We start from the raw sequence: 15,102 nt of genomic DNA on the forward strand, positions 1-15,102 counted from the left end.
AGATTTAGTGGCAAAATATCTGAAAACAAGTTTGTGGAAATGAAGTCACTAGTTATCGTTGTAGTTCACTCAAGTTGCCTCTGCAAGTTTTTTTCTTTAAGGCTTTTCTGTTTCTTCTTAACAATTATGATCTGATGTCATGTTAAAATCAACAAATACCAAAGCGATTTTAGCAAATTATTTGCCAAATTTACTGATAAATGAATAATGTTAGCACTGTGAAATATACTTTTTGATTTGTTTAGTTTTGGTACTGCTGAAATAAAATGTCCAATTTTAAAATTCTAGATGTCTAAATTTGGTATTGGCAGTTGAAATGGAAGTGTACAAAATGTACCACGATGTCAGTTTAGAATTGTTCTGACAACACCACAGCAGGGGTTGTCCTCAGTGAAAGCCTTGAAACTACAGTGCAGGTGGCGCGCTGAATTTCTTTGGAGGAAACCTCAAGCTTTGGCATTGTAACTGAACATGCACCAACAGGTGCGCGACAGACTTTGCAAGGCTCCAAAAGTCAATCAAAGGGTTGACTTCTCAGACTCCTGCAGGTTTGTTTTTCAGGATTTGTCAACCTCGTTCTCCCCCCCATCCACTCCCCTCAGTCGCCATTCTACCATGCCGCGGTCGTTCCTCGTCAAGAGTAAAAGGGGTCATCTGCTTGGCCCTTCCAAGGACTCCTTCAAACGACACCCCCGGCCCCAAACAGAAGCTGGTCAGCATGTGCAGCATGCCGGGGCCCAGCAGAGGAGGTGTTCAGAAGACCCTGTGCAGCTTTTATCCCCAGTGTTAGGGGCCAAAGACTTTGTTGCTGAAGCGTGTTCACCGTGGGATGGGATGGCACTTCGATCTCACAGTGCCCACACAGATTATCCAGGTAACCAACAACACTTTTCTCACCTTTTTTATAGCAGAGAAATTGTTTGTGAAATTGTTATAAGACTAGAGTAAATATACAATTTGTCTTCATTGAGTGGCATGTGGATTATTATTAGAGGGGGTCTTGAGTTATTTTAGTTTGGTAAATGAACATGCTCAATATTCAGGATTTATTTCTATACAACCAAAGCCGCAGAAAGAAAAGAGTTATCGTTCTAAACCATTCTCTGTACGCTAAAGACTTTTCCATCATTAACACAGCAGAGATGAGAGACACTCCTCTGCCAGTCTCACCTCCTTGGCCGGCAGACAGACACCAGGCCTCCGACAGGGAGAGAGAACTGGAGAGACTGGTCTTCATGTTGCTCAACCACACGTCGCACACTGACCTCAAATCCCCCGTCAGCCAGTGTCCGCTCTGTGAAAAGGTAGGAGGCCTTGTGACAATTGACATGTCCCTATAGCATCTTTGTGTCCGTCAGCTGTTATAATGAAAGGAAAGGAAGCCGGATGAAACAACAGATTATTCACTGACACTGAATGGCTGCATTATGAGAGGTTCAAGTAAAATTTGTTAATTTAACTTAGTTAAATTCTCACAATATTTTGATCTAAACCAGGTTGATACTCTACTTGTTTTGGCAGTCTCAGTATCAGTTTTTGTATCTGTAAATTAGTTGTAAAATTAATATTTTTTTATAAGAGAACATAACAATAAATATAGCCAGTTAAAAACAACCTGTGGATTTTTTTATTTTTTTTAAAATTCTCTCGCTGTCTCAGTCTTTTTCAGATGTGCTAATATCAGGAGGTGGCCTGCAGGCTCACGTTGTCAACCCTCTGTCTGTCCCGTTGATGAGGTCACCCACAGCCACAGACTTGTCTCATGTGCCCTTTGGCTTTAGAGCATTAGGCAGCTATGGCAGAGCTAAGGTACACGGTACACCGCACAGTGAAATATTTTTCTTTTGATCATTTTCAGTGCAAACACCAAACTTTTGAGCTCTGAAACAAACACTGGGTTGCTTGCCTTAATGTGTGTTATGTGTTGTTCCTATTTTCCCAGGAGCGTAGCTTTGGCTGCAAGGTGTGTGGAAAGGTGTTCAAGCGCTCGTCCACCCTGTCCACACACCTCCTCATCCACTCGGACACGCGGCCCTACCCTTGCCAGTACTGTGGCAAAAGGTTTCATCAGAAGTCAGACATGAAGAAACACACCTTCATACACACAGGTGTGTGAGCACAGCACTGACTAGAGAACTATATTGTCAAATGTTCAAGCTACTATACTCTGAAATGTTTGAGTTGTGCCCTGACCTACTTTCTCCCACCTGGTCTTCCCTTAAGGTGAGAAACCACACGTGTGCAAGGTGTGCGGTAAAGGATTCAGCCAGAGCTCCAACCTCATCACCCACAGCCGAAAGCACAGCAGCTACCGGCCGTTCAACTGCCCCCGCTGTCAACGCAGCTTCCAGCGCAGGGTTGACCTACAGCGCCACCAAGAGATGCAGTGTGGCTATGGAGATATGTTCACTCAAAACTGAGTGCACAAGGGCAATGAAGTGATGGCAAAACTGGGTGTTTTTGCATTTGTAAATCATTTTCAATCATTCCTTATTGTAAAATAAAAAAATATATGTCAAGGGATGACATGCGTGCTTTAAATAAAGCTTGCATTATTGTAAGGAAATTGTGTAAGAAGCTGCATTGTGTGTGCCCGAAGAAGCCCATCCAACATGATGAGGTACTGTATAATTCGGAGATGGAAAATCATTCATAAATGATAATTGGGTCACGTTATTGACTGACTGAAGCCGGCATCTACACTGCAGCTGGGCTCTGAAACAGAGATGACAGATGATGATAGGTTCACAGGATGTACTTTGCTGTGCAGGAGTTCTATTTTAAAATTGCCTTCTAAAGTTAAAAGAAGAATTTTCTGTCCCATTTTTTTTTGGCATTTTTATGCTTTATTGACAGTGCAGAGAGACAGAGGTGAAATGGGGCAGAGAGGGAAGTGACATGCAGAGAACGACCGCGGGTGGGAATCGAACCCGGGTCTGCTGCTGGGCCCGGGAGGGGGACGCCTTACCAACTGAGCTAAAGGCGCCCCCTTCTGTCCCATTTCTAAAGTACATAGACATCCAATTATTTATTTTTTCAAGCTGCAGTGATACATTTGTTTTCCAACATAATGGGATAGTTTTGAGCACTTAACTAACATTAAGCCAGTAGTTTTGGATAAATGGAGGCAGCTATTATTTTTTGGTTTTGTTATCACCAAAAAAAAAATAGACAGATTGTATTAAGCATGAAAGCTCTAAAAAAAACACAGTGCACTACCCTTTCGGCACCGGACACCAGACAGACACAAAAGAGACCTGCTGCTGCAGCTGCACAAACCTAAACATGTAGCTGCTAAAAAGTACTTTTCCTTGGAGTTAGCAGACACAATAACAGAGTTAGACCAAGAGTGAATACTGAAGTCGCATTCGTCAATTGAAAGAGTACATGACTAAAAAAGTTATGTTTCTCTGTACCTGCTGGATGTAAATAGGTAACACCGTTAGCCACCACACGGTTACAAGGTGAAAACATATTCAAGCCTATGTCAGCTCAGCATTCCTCCCTTACCCTTTAAGATACCAAAAATAATGTATTACTGCTTTAAACAAATACATTTATTTATTTTTATTACCATGTACTTACTACTTACTAACACCACATTCGATTCCTTTGTCTTACTTGGGTTGCATGTGATTTGAGTGATGTGAAAAGCAAGTCTCTTAGCACATTTAATACATCTTAATAGCCACATAAACAGGAAAGAGTTCACATATGCATAAATGTAGCTTTGAAGCTGATTCCCAGTTACAACACAAATAGTAAAAATTACTCTGCATGACAGGGGCTCTTCAAACTGGCACCCACAGTAACCTCTCAATTCATCGTTGACCTTGTGGCGACATGTTTCCGTTGAGTCACCGCAACCAAGAGTGGATCCTGTTGAATCCATAGATAAAGGACCTGTTCATGTGACGATTCGGATGCCAGTTTTGAAATGAGTTGATGCAGAATAGCGTGAGGCATTAAACAAACAAAAGACGTTTCACTTTGACTCAAAGAAATCTGACTTTTCACGACGCTGCGATGAGTAGGTGCCACTGTATTCACTTGGTTTCAGTCCTCTCGCATATCTGCTGCACAGCGACAAACGAGAGGACAACTGCACAGACATGCAAACACACACACACACACACACACACACACACACACACACACACACACACACACACACACACACCCTCTGTCCCAGTTCTCCTCTCTCAGATTTGCAGGGCGGAAATCCTGAGTAGATAAAAGAATAAAATTGTTCAGCATATCAGAGATTAAAATCGGCAGGTGCTCATCCAATGCCGACATATTTTCTGGAACTGCCTGCTGTTCCTCCTAACCACAACAGTTCATTTAAAATAACCCACTTCACTTTGTCATAGGATTCACCTTGTGGCTCCAAGCTGTATTAACAAGTATAGTTTTTCTCTGTGAGCTTGTAAAAATACTGTGGTCAAGGGGCGCCCTTAGCTCAGTTGGTAGGGCGTCCCCCCCCCCCATGGGCCTCGGCCAGCAGCGGAACCGGGTTCGATTCCAGCCCGCGGCCGTTCTCTGCATGTCACTCCCCTCTCTGCCCCATTTCAACTCTGTATCTACAGTACACTATCAATAAAGCATAAAAAAATTCCCAAAAAATATCTTAAAAAAAAAAAAAAAAACTGTGGTCGAGGGGGTTTAGTGGTGTAGTGGTTCATTTGTATTTATTTATTTTTATTTTTTACATCTCTGTATGCTGACGTGAAAAGAGATGAATGAATATAGGCACACTTGTTCCAGTCAGTTGCAATAGTAGCTTATTTTTATATCCAAAGCTGCTGACTAACATAACTTGAGGCAATTGATCACAATGAGCGTCCTCATCAGATCTTACCTCTACACACAGCTGGAGGACTGATCAGACAGTGAACGAGGATTCCAGATGTGGCGGACAACACAAGTCTGGTCTGTTGATTGACCTTCTCCTCCGAGTGATGCTGGACTTGCCCCTATCAAAAAACATAATGATAGAGTAATACAGGCCCTTTAAAATCTCTTCACACAACCACTATCTATCTATCTATCTATCTATCTATCTATCTATCTATCTATCTATCTATCTATCTATCTATCTATCTATCTATCTATCTATCTATCTATCTATCTACAGTTCTTGTCTATCCCCAGAATGAGACATAATGAATAATGTGCTTGTAAACTGAAAAGTTAAAAGGCGCACGCAGAAATTGATATGATGGATACAAAATAACTCTTAATTTGTCGGTTTAATTTGTCACAGGGGGCTACACATTCACACTTACATACACAGGGGGCTACACATTCACACTTACATACACAGGGGGCTACACATTCACACTTACATTGGCTACTTATGATGTTGGATGATAGACTATTTGACACCATAACTTTTCAGTGAGAGAAGAAGGCTGATCTCATTACCTGTATAATAATAGATGCACCACAGCCCTCCCATCAGACTGACACCCATCACAAAGGCAGCAAAGACAATGGCCATCACTGATCCTGTCTGCACCACAGGGTCTAAATGACAGAGCGTTCGTTGGGTAAAAAGTGTCACAGTTACACCGAAAAAAATGACCAAATAAATGATACTCACTGCTGTGCTCTGGGTCTGGACTGGTAAGTGGAGAGACACTCAGTCTCTTGGTTCCCCGGCCAGTGAGGGGCCTCAGCAGTTTGGGTGCTAGTGAGCTCAGGGACTGGGTGACCACCATAGGCCTGGAGAGGTTTCTGATCTCACACTGAGATAGGAACGCAAAGATGAATATGTTCGTTAAGCAGCTTCCACCATGCAGTACTACTTACACCAGCAGGGGGACACGAGAATATTACTAAGGCAAGGCAAGATTGACTTTATTATGCACCATTCAGACACAAGATGATTCACAGTGCTTTACAGGGACGTATACAATTACGTTTAAATGAAGAAATTCAAAAAACATTAAGGTCCTTTACGAGGAACTTTTCAATATTTCTGAAACACAAGTCTAATTTTTCCTCTGATGATCATAAATGACACGGAACAGCAAACGAGACCATCAGTGCAAATAATGCTATTTTTATGTAGTTTTTCTTAGTGTCTTTGTCATGGCTACGCTCACCCAGGAACTATATCTGGCATAGTAAAAATACTACTGCTTTTGTCCAAAGGGGGTGCAAGAATGAACACAAACTGAAAGTTCCTCGGAGCACCTTTAAGATTACTTTAATGAATTGACCATTTTTCTTGGTCAATGCCCATTTTAAATGTCTGGTTACCTCTGTGTCATAGCAGGCTACTAAGCACAGATTGTGATTCAGTACAAAGAATATGACAGAATAGCTGTTGGAATAATTGGCCATGTGGCATCTAACTTCTTGTAAAAACCAGTCAAACCAGACAGAGGTGCTGTTATGTGGATTTTAATACATTTGGATGCAGCTAGGCTAAATGTTTCCCCTTATTTCATGTCTTTATGCTAAGCTAAACTAACCGGCTGCTGGCTGTAGCTTCATATTTAGCATTCACTGATGAGAGTGGTATCAATCTTCTCATCCGACTCTTGTCAATAAAGCCAATAGTTACACTATTTATTTAATGTTACGTATTATTGTATTATATGACATTTGCCCTATTTCACATTTGCTGTTACCATAGTGTGTAAATTGTCTCTGTACCTGATGACTGGGTGATCTAGACACGAGCGGAGGGATACGTAGCCCAATCTGACAGTCCTTCTTTACGGTTTCCTCCATGGGTTCCCCTCTTGTTGAGTTGGAGACACACAAGCGGAGGCTGCAGTGGAGGAACTGTATGGAGTCATTATAAACTGGCCGCAGGATGAAACTAAATCTCAAGGGCCGTATGTCCTTCTCTTTCCATCGAGATGAGACGTCTCCATCCCTTTCATAATTTCGGCCTTTTCCCAGTCCCTCTATTTCTTCTCTTTTCCTTTCTAGTCCGCCATTGCCTTCAGCCTCTTCTCCCTCTTCCTCTTTTGTCTTTGAACTAAGGGTCAGTGAGGTGTCTGAGGAACAGCCGTTGCGGACAAGGGTCCAGAAACGAGATCTTTTGGGGTCTGACAGAGGAGAGACCACACATGACATCACCTCAACCACATCTATGAAGGACCCTTTGGCTGAAATCTGTGGTAAGACAGATCACAAAGCAGAGAAAAAAGAAAGACAAATTGCTGGGTGTATGCTATGAACAGCACCACAGCACTGTAATGGTCACAGAGCAAGTGCTGAGAGTATCTCAATGAAATCACTTGCAAACAAAATGTTTCTTAGAGTTAAAAAAAAACTAATGACTTTCTTGACCTTGTAGTACACACACACAGACCTCAACATAGACACGGTGATCTGCAGTAATGACACAAGGCCCAATCCGCCCCTGCTCGTAGCTCTCAGTGACAAATAGCTTCATAGTAAGAATGGGTCCAGGTCTGTGTCCGGGTGTTGGTATGCGGCTCAGTACGGGACCAGGAGTGTTAACATAGACATCGTCACCATCCGCAGGGTCGGGGAGAGTGGGGACCGGAGCCAAACAGCTGAACTGTTAAGGGGAAAAACAGGAGATTACATGTCAAAATATTGAATGAATAATGTTGAATATCTATTGGGCAGATATTAAAGTACAAACATACACACATGCACAACAAGATGGGTATACGCCGATATCTCACGTGTATGCCAAGTGGACTTTTGGACTTTTTCGCTGTCTCACCGATGGTGGAAGGCTTGTCTCTCCATAATAACACCTGACCAGAGAGGAAAACAAAAGGATGTTCTGCATGGAATAATTGATTGCATCTACAGAAGCCCAGGTACCCCTGGTATATATGGAGGAAGTATACACAACAATAAATCAATTAATCATATTAGTTGCTATTTTATTACGGGAGCCTGTCCATTATCATTTAACCTGTGGCTAGCAGTCTGGGAGTCCCGTCAACTCTTACATCAGTTTTGATGTTCAGGTTAAGAAAATGTGTCCAGTCCTTTATTCTCTGCCCAATAAACATCAACAATTAGATATTTTCTACTCTCGGCTAACCTGAAAAAATGCTTTTGGACGACTGTAGTGTTTATCCCACTTGAAAAAGCTGCAGTTGGAAAATGTGGCATAGAGCCAATTTATTACAGTCAATCAAGACAGAGGAAAGATGCAAACACTTTGTGTTTTCCACGCTGTAGATTGGGACCTTTGTGCATGCAGTGTTTCAACACACACAGCTCCTGTCTCTGCTATGTTTTTCTGTTTTTCGCTTCTCAGAAATCTCCCGCATTATCCCTCCTGCCTTAATTTCCTGCCTCTGACCTGAGACTTTGTCTCGCTTAATTTGCCTGTGCATGCTGTGCAGCTTCCCATATTTAGGCCTTAACTCAGCTCTGTTCTGGTCATAATGACCTGGGTCACGGACAACTTCCACTTACCACACTTTCAAATGTCCCTTATGCGCCTTGTTTTGTTGTGTTTTCCACTGTGTCTGATAAACTTTGACCATGTTCTGAATTTTGATTTTTTTCCCCTCTGTGCTCTGAAAGCTTCACCCACTCTCTATCTGCTTCTCTCTCATTCTAACAACACTTCTACAATTCTCTTTTTGTTGGTTTATGAATGACAACACAAACGTTAAGTCTCCCAGAATTATTTCAAGGTTGAATGAAAAAAAACAAAAAACAATGGACGACAAAGAAATTGAAAATGAAATACATTTTTATATCTGTAATCCCTTCCTGTCCAAATGTCTTATCTCACCATGTTTTTGTACTGCACCCCTTTGGGCTGTCCCAGGAGCACACCCTCAGTCCCACAGGAAATGACTGGGAACACCAACAGGAAATGACTCCCATTGGACAGAGCCTGGCACGTCGAGTCCCGAAGAGTCACTGCAGCCACCGGGTCCGAGAAGCTCTGAGGGAGAGAACTGATTTTAACTTTCAAATGTCATAATTTTCCTGTATAAGTAGAAAGGATGGACACACATACCACTAACTGCTCGTGCTAGAAATTGCCACTTCAACAAGACTGAGAGTCTCAAAGCCATGTTGACGCCACTGTGAGGCGCAATGTTGCTTTGAGCTAAATGGTACTGGCAACATGCTCACAAATAATGACCCTGCTGACATGCAGTTGCTTAGCAGGTATAATGTTCAGCATGTCTATTATCTTAGTTTAGCATATTAGTGGCTGATGCTGATGGGAACGTTTGCAGGATATTTGGATGAAACCAAAGTAAAAGACGAATGAAAGCTTTGAACTTGATGGTGGCACTAGATGAAAAATTAAGGTATCAGCAGGATATCAGGGGACGTAATTCAAATGAATTCTGAGCGGAACATGAATCAACCAAATTGCATGGCAATCCATCTAATAGTTGTTGAGAGGCACATGTGAATTTACCAGTGATGCTTAGCGTATGAAAGGTATATTATAGGCGTTTTTCAGAGCAGAATTAGTAGAAATTGAATATTTTCCTCCTTATTTTCAAACAAGCATAAATAAATGATTTCATCATATGGGAGCAGTGCAACAAGCTGTTAATCAACACAACATTGTAGTATATTCAGCATATACAATTCATTTGGTTTAAATGAAAACTAACAATTGTCTGTTTAAACAGCAGACCCAGAGCAACTTTGGCATTCATTTGTTTTTCTTTTTTTTCTGGCTAATTTATTGTTGTTTACTTTTAATAGTGAGGTATAATGACCTGCAGGATGTGTCTGTCCACGGTCACACTGAGGCGCCCATCCTCACACTGCACTGTGAAAGTCTCCCGGCCTCCTCCAGCTCCATCTCCTCCGTTCAGCCACTGTCTTAGCCGACGCTCCTCAGCCCAGGGAGGTCTCACCAACACTGGTTTCATCAATGCATCTTCCTCTATGGGACAGACAGACAGGTGGAAATAAATAATAAAAAAAAATACTCACACTCACAATACCATCCATTCAACACACATGCATTGATGGAAATTGTAGAGGACATGCAAGACCACGCAAAAAAAATCTACTATAAGTGAAGGTAAATGAGGTTGGAACAAGGGCAGATAACAAAGTAAAGTGAAAACGTTTAGTGCCACTCACACAGTGATGTAAACAAGAGACACACAGGGGTCCTGACCTGTCCCGCCCCCAGCCAGCTGGATCACAAAGCGATTGGCCAGGTGAGCCTCAGTGTATGAGGTCACCTTGGTGAAGCCGCTCTCACTGGCCCACACATTAAGGTCAGGTATGGTGGACAGGTCAGAATGAAGTGTACTGGACAGGGTCAGGTCAGGCTCAGCTGGGAACGGTGGAGATACACTGTTGGACGACTATAGAGAAATAGAAGAGGCATAAAGAGGAATGAATAGACATAATGACAATTCAGTACTCAAAGTACAATGAAGTATTCATGAAATAACATGATATGCAACATGTGAAACACCTTGAAGGTGGAGTGAGCCATTATGGAGAACCCTTGTTGTCAAAATCCATTTTTATCAAAATCAGTGATAATCTCCTCACGATCCCCTGTCCCTATTGTGTGTGTGCTGAAAAAAGTCCAGTGTTAATACACAACCTAGGCTCTGTAAACGGGCAGTTTACGTACAGTATGTACAGGAAGCTAATCGTAAGGAGATATTCACTGATTTTGACAGAAAGCGATTTTGACATTGGAGATTTTATTGTCAGCGTTATAACTACCTGATCAATCCAAAATGACCTCCATGAAACAAAAGGTAGACGACAATCAAAGTGTACATTCTTGAACTGGTATCTGGAAAAAATCAGAGAGAAATGTGGCCCCTTACATGAACAGAGACATGCCCCCTGACACCATGTGCAACAATGGCCCAGTTGACCGGCACAGAGCTGCTGAGAATCAGCACAACATTCTGGTTCTGTGAGTTGGCCACCGAAGGCACAAGAGAGACGATCACCTCCACCTGGAGCAATCTGAAAGGGACAGAGAAGTAGACTGAACTTTGCATGGACGTACAACAGCCCATTTTATTCTCCTGCCAGGACTTTAAGCTGCACGCTCTCACGCTCTCACGCTCTCACCCACAAAGCCCTGAGCCTGCTGAATGGAGCCTGATCACGTGGACCTGGGGGCTGGTCCCAGATGCTGGTGTGTCGGCGCAGCCCTGCACTTCCTGTTGCTGCAGGTCAGAGGTCATGTAGTTTGGAGAGAGGAACATGGACTGCAGCTTGCACACAGCAGGCAGGGTTGGATCTGTCATTTGGGGCGGGATGAAGCAAGAGGGTGTTTTTTTTAAACAGAAGTAAGTTTCACAAGATCTTTCAACACAGTTTGTGAATTTACCACAATGTCTAAAACTATTTGTTCAAGATAGATATGGTCTGTATTTTCACTGTTATTTACACCGTGATTTTTCTGTCGAATATGCAGTGCACGTTATAAGATCAAGAGCAAGCTTCGTTCGGACAAGATGGGTCTGCCAATGCATAACCGAATACCATGGATAGCACGATGGTGGAATGTCATGTAGGCTCACCCTCTCCCAGTTGGACATAGACTCTGTTGCCGTGTGTGGTGTGTGTGAAAGAGGACAGGTTGCCGTGGTTTCTCAGAGCCCAGCGGTGTAGTGCGCGTGGACCAAAAGGCAGCGAGTGCACCGTTTGGACACGCACACGCAGACTGAGGGACTCTACGCTGGAGTCAGGAGATACCTGGCAGATGAGGAAGAAAAACAAGTAGAGACACTGAAACTAAAAGCACTATAATCATAATGCAATAGGGCACTCAATCAAATGGAGTTGGTGGTGACCTTGAGGATGTTGTATACTGACCTGCACCAGCACTGGGAGGTTGTGGGGCAGTCTCTCAGCCTCCAGCCACCAGGTGACTGGGAGCTTGGAGCTGAGCACTAGGCAGAGAACTCTAAGAGGTGGAGGGTCCAGAGACAATGGCCTTAGCAACACTGTCACCTACATGGGGACACATTTAATATATTTTTTCTATTTCCTATTTTTCCAAAGTAATATTTCCAATTTCCCTCATAAAATGTCCAGTGTGTGTGTGTGTGTGTGTGTGTGTGTGTGTGTGTGTGTGTGTGTGTGTGTGTGTGTGTGTGTGTTATATCTTTGACTTCGGATGAAATAATCTGGTTTCTACATTGTGTCAGTTTCACCCAGTTTAAGTTTGGAATCTCAAACCATCTCATCCTGTGATATTCCCGAACAAAGACGTACCTGACAACCAGGACCTTGGAGCAGCTAATACCGCTATTAGGCTCTCGAGAAATGTGTAAAACTTTTTATTTAAAAAAAATAATAATTCTGGGCATTTTTATGCTATTTATTCGACAGTTTAGAGAGACAGAGGTGAAATTGGGCAAAGAGGGGAATGATATGCAGAGAAGGACCACGGGCCAGATATACGAACCTGTTGTAAGCTGCTTCTGAGGACTGAGCCTCTATGGAAATGTGGAAAACTTTGACACATTGTTCACTCTGTTACTCAAAAAGACTGGAAACCAGAGCGCTCCTGTTTGCTATACCTTGTTTTGGGGGCTGTTTGTGGCCCTCCCCACTGCAACTACATGAGTTTCCTTGTTCCCACTTTCTCGAGCAGCACAGCCCGGACCGGCCTCAAACCTCTCCAGCAGACCCTGGACTGGGTGTAGCCCCTCCGCTGGACCAGCCACAGAGCATTGCAAGCCCACACTTTGAGCTAAGGAGGAACCATAGATAGTTTAGGGAGGAACAGCAGTTCCAATAACTGCAGTATATTTGTCTTGGTTAGGAAACAGATAATTTGAGTTATTATGAGTGAAGTCAAGGCTCTGCGTGTTTGCAAACGTGTCCAAAAAAACTCCATAAGTGCTGAGCCAGCTTTGTAACTCCTTCTATTGCATCTTCCCAATCCCTCCGATGTGTGGGCGACACAATAGACAGACCGATGCGTGCATGCTGAGAAATCCCAGCCGGAGGGCAATGGAACATTTCCCAGAAAGAACCATGCAACAGATTTCACTTTCGTTCTGACTTTCATAATAAGACCTTTGACTCGAGGCTGCTTGAGCAGGAATGTCACATTTTCTAAAGATAAATGGGTGCAATGATAGGTCAGGTCTAGAAGACTGTGATCTTACCTGTTGTCCCCCAGAGCAGAATCAGACAGAAAACACTCCAACGAACCCCTGACAGTGAAGGCATCACAAACGCTTTACTTCTAGACTGACCTAAAGTGATGAACCCTCTTGCACCATCCTGGTGAACAGAAAGATGATCACACATTAGGACATACAGTATAAATATTAGGCAGGATCTGGCCCTTTGTTCAACTCGTCTTGAGAGTTTAAACCGTTGGTAGATTAATTGCTTCAGTCAAGCTACAGAAAATGAATTGGCAACTACTTTGATAATCAGTGAATAAATGAAGTAATTTTCCAAGAAAAAATGCCAACACATTCACATTTTCCAGCTCCTCAAATGCTGCTTTTATGTTGTATGTTAAAAACTGAATTTAGTAAGGTTTTGGACTAAAACTGGAACACAATGAGCTCTTGAGCTTTTATTATGGACACTTGTAGTATTTTCTGACATTTTGTAAAAAAAAGTTATTTATTTAATTTAAAGGAAAATAACCTGGAGCTTAATCAATAATCACTCTATGGTTAGTTGCAATACTCCTCATCTTGTTTTTTTTCCAACCAAACATCCTGGTTTATTTGAAGGCCCATTTATGCCAGGAAAATTTAAATAAATATAATGTAAAGATGGCCATGATGAAAATAAAAAATGTTAAAAAAATTATAAAAATTTAATATTTTCATAAATTAGAGATAATAGTTTGTGAGATTACACACTATGAGGTAACATTTTGTAATATTGAGTTAAGAACTGTTAGATTAAATAAGAAATAAAGCATGGAAATAATGACATTGGAAACTTAAATTATCATTTTCATTTTGATTTGAAATATTGTTATAATGACAAACTTTGCTGATATTGTAATAAACAGTTATGGAAAGTAACTAAGTACATTTACTTTAGTATTATAGGCTACATACGCAACGTTTTGAAGTATACTTTAACTCAACTTGAGTATTCCCAGTTTCTGCTACTTTACTTCTAAGTGACTCTGCAGATTTAGATCAATAATCCAACATATATTCAATACATTTATTGTTACACTCTAGGATAAACAGTGTAAAGTGATTACAATGAGCTCCACCTCTAACATCTGATAATAAAAAAAGATTACACGATGATTACTTTTTACTTATAATCCTATAGTAAAATACACTGTTCTACAGCTGGTAAAGAGTCAACCACATCATTCTTAATCATGTCAAAGCATAGGCCTATAAAAAGATGCTTAATTCTTTGTCTAATGGTGATTTCCGGATTCTGTCACCATAAAACATTTTGCGGACTGGACAATTAGAGGGAGGAAAAGTTGCACACTCACCTGTGGCGCTGCACGGACAGACGGACAGGCGGACTGATGATCCAGCTGTTGCTTCAAGACTTCGTTCACCGCTCAACACACGCCCCGCTCATTTCATAATAAAACACACACGCACACACACACACACCCTCCACATGTTGAAGCGCGCAACACTCACAACTGTCTGCGGCGGGACGCGTGGGCATCTCCAGCCGGCTGACAATCATCTCTCTGTTGAAATTCATCTACACACAGAGCGGGGTCCATGGACATATAAAGAAATGGACACCGTATTGAAACATGGCGCCCATTCATTCCTATGAAGCTGCTCATTGGCGCAGAGAAGCAACAAGGAAGCTGCCATACTGCTTTCATGTGAGCCTGGCACACCCCTAAAGCATGACGCGCAGGGTACGTTTCATTCTCGAGCAGTGTAACGTTATAATATGTCCGTGCATTAAGCTAAGCGGGACGGGCACAGTTGCATTGTTTATCGACCATGGAAGTATAAATTACTAATCCCCGATGATTCTCTGTATGTAATCTTTAAATTACACCCCGTCGTTGTAAAGTAATATAGTGATACACGAAGATTCCTCCCGCCATCGGAGGCCGGGCCGGCCGAAGCAACGGTTGTTTCACTACGGCTCCTTTTAGCGGCTACACGCCTAACGGCTAAAACTGAAAATAAAACGGCTATAAAA

The 15,102-nt window shown here is 42.2% G+C and overlaps 2 protein-coding genes across 2 annotated transcripts; one reads left to right on the top strand and one right to left on the bottom strand.

Moving 5' to 3' along the window:
- Positions 1-615: 615 nt before the first annotated feature.
- LOC307263441 (uncharacterized protein) lies at positions 616-2,420 on the top strand (the record flags this gene model as incomplete). Its single annotated transcript, XM_080044590.1, has 5 exons — positions 616-874; positions 1,138-1,304; positions 1,660-1,809; positions 1,943-2,108; positions 2,224-2,420. The coding sequence occupies 5 exons, from the start codon at positions 616-618 to the stop codon at positions 2,418-2,420; spliced, it is 939 nt and encodes a 312-aa protein (XP_079900716.1).
- A 1,278-nt stretch (positions 2,421-3,698) lies between these two features.
- On the bottom strand, positions 3,699-14,541 carry engl (endoglin, like). Its single transcript, XM_080044383.1, has 17 exons — positions 14,420-14,541; positions 13,098-13,215; positions 12,504-12,676; positions 11,794-11,931; positions 11,499-11,673; positions 11,044-11,215; positions 10,791-10,935; positions 10,118-10,310; positions 9,708-9,877; positions 8,753-8,908; positions 7,677-7,751; positions 7,334-7,546; positions 6,667-7,134; positions 5,606-5,750; positions 5,428-5,529; positions 4,862-4,976; positions 3,699-4,224 (listed from the first exon to the last, which is right to left on the bottom strand). The coding sequence occupies exons 2-16, from the start codon at positions 13,159-13,161 to the stop codon at positions 4,864-4,866; spliced, it is 2,502 nt and encodes an 833-aa protein (XP_079900509.1). The 5' UTR covers positions 13,162-13,215; positions 14,420-14,541; the 3' UTR covers positions 3,699-4,224; positions 4,862-4,863.
- Between the last annotated feature and the right edge of the window lie 561 nt (positions 14,542-15,102).

This window comes from Ammodytes marinus (genome assembly GCF_949987685.1).
Source record: "Ammodytes marinus genome assembly, chromosome: 16".
Lineage (NCBI taxonomy): Eukaryota > Metazoa > Chordata > Actinopteri > Uranoscopiformes > Ammodytidae > Ammodytes > Ammodytes marinus.

Excerpts from the sequence above, each read along its gene's own strand:
- engl (XM_080044383.1), bottom strand. The coding sequence starts at position 13,161 with ATGCCTTCACTGTCAGGGGTTCGTTGGAGTGTTTTCTGTCTGATTCTG. Across the intron at positions 5,751-6,666 it reads CTAGATCACCCAGTCATCAG|TGTGAGATCAGAAACCTCTC; the intron begins GTACAGAGACAA and ends TTCCTATCTCAG. Across the intron at positions 4,977-5,427 it reads GTGCATCTATTATTATACAG|GGGCAAGTCCAGCATCACTC; the intron begins GTAATGAGATCA and ends GTTTTTTGATAG.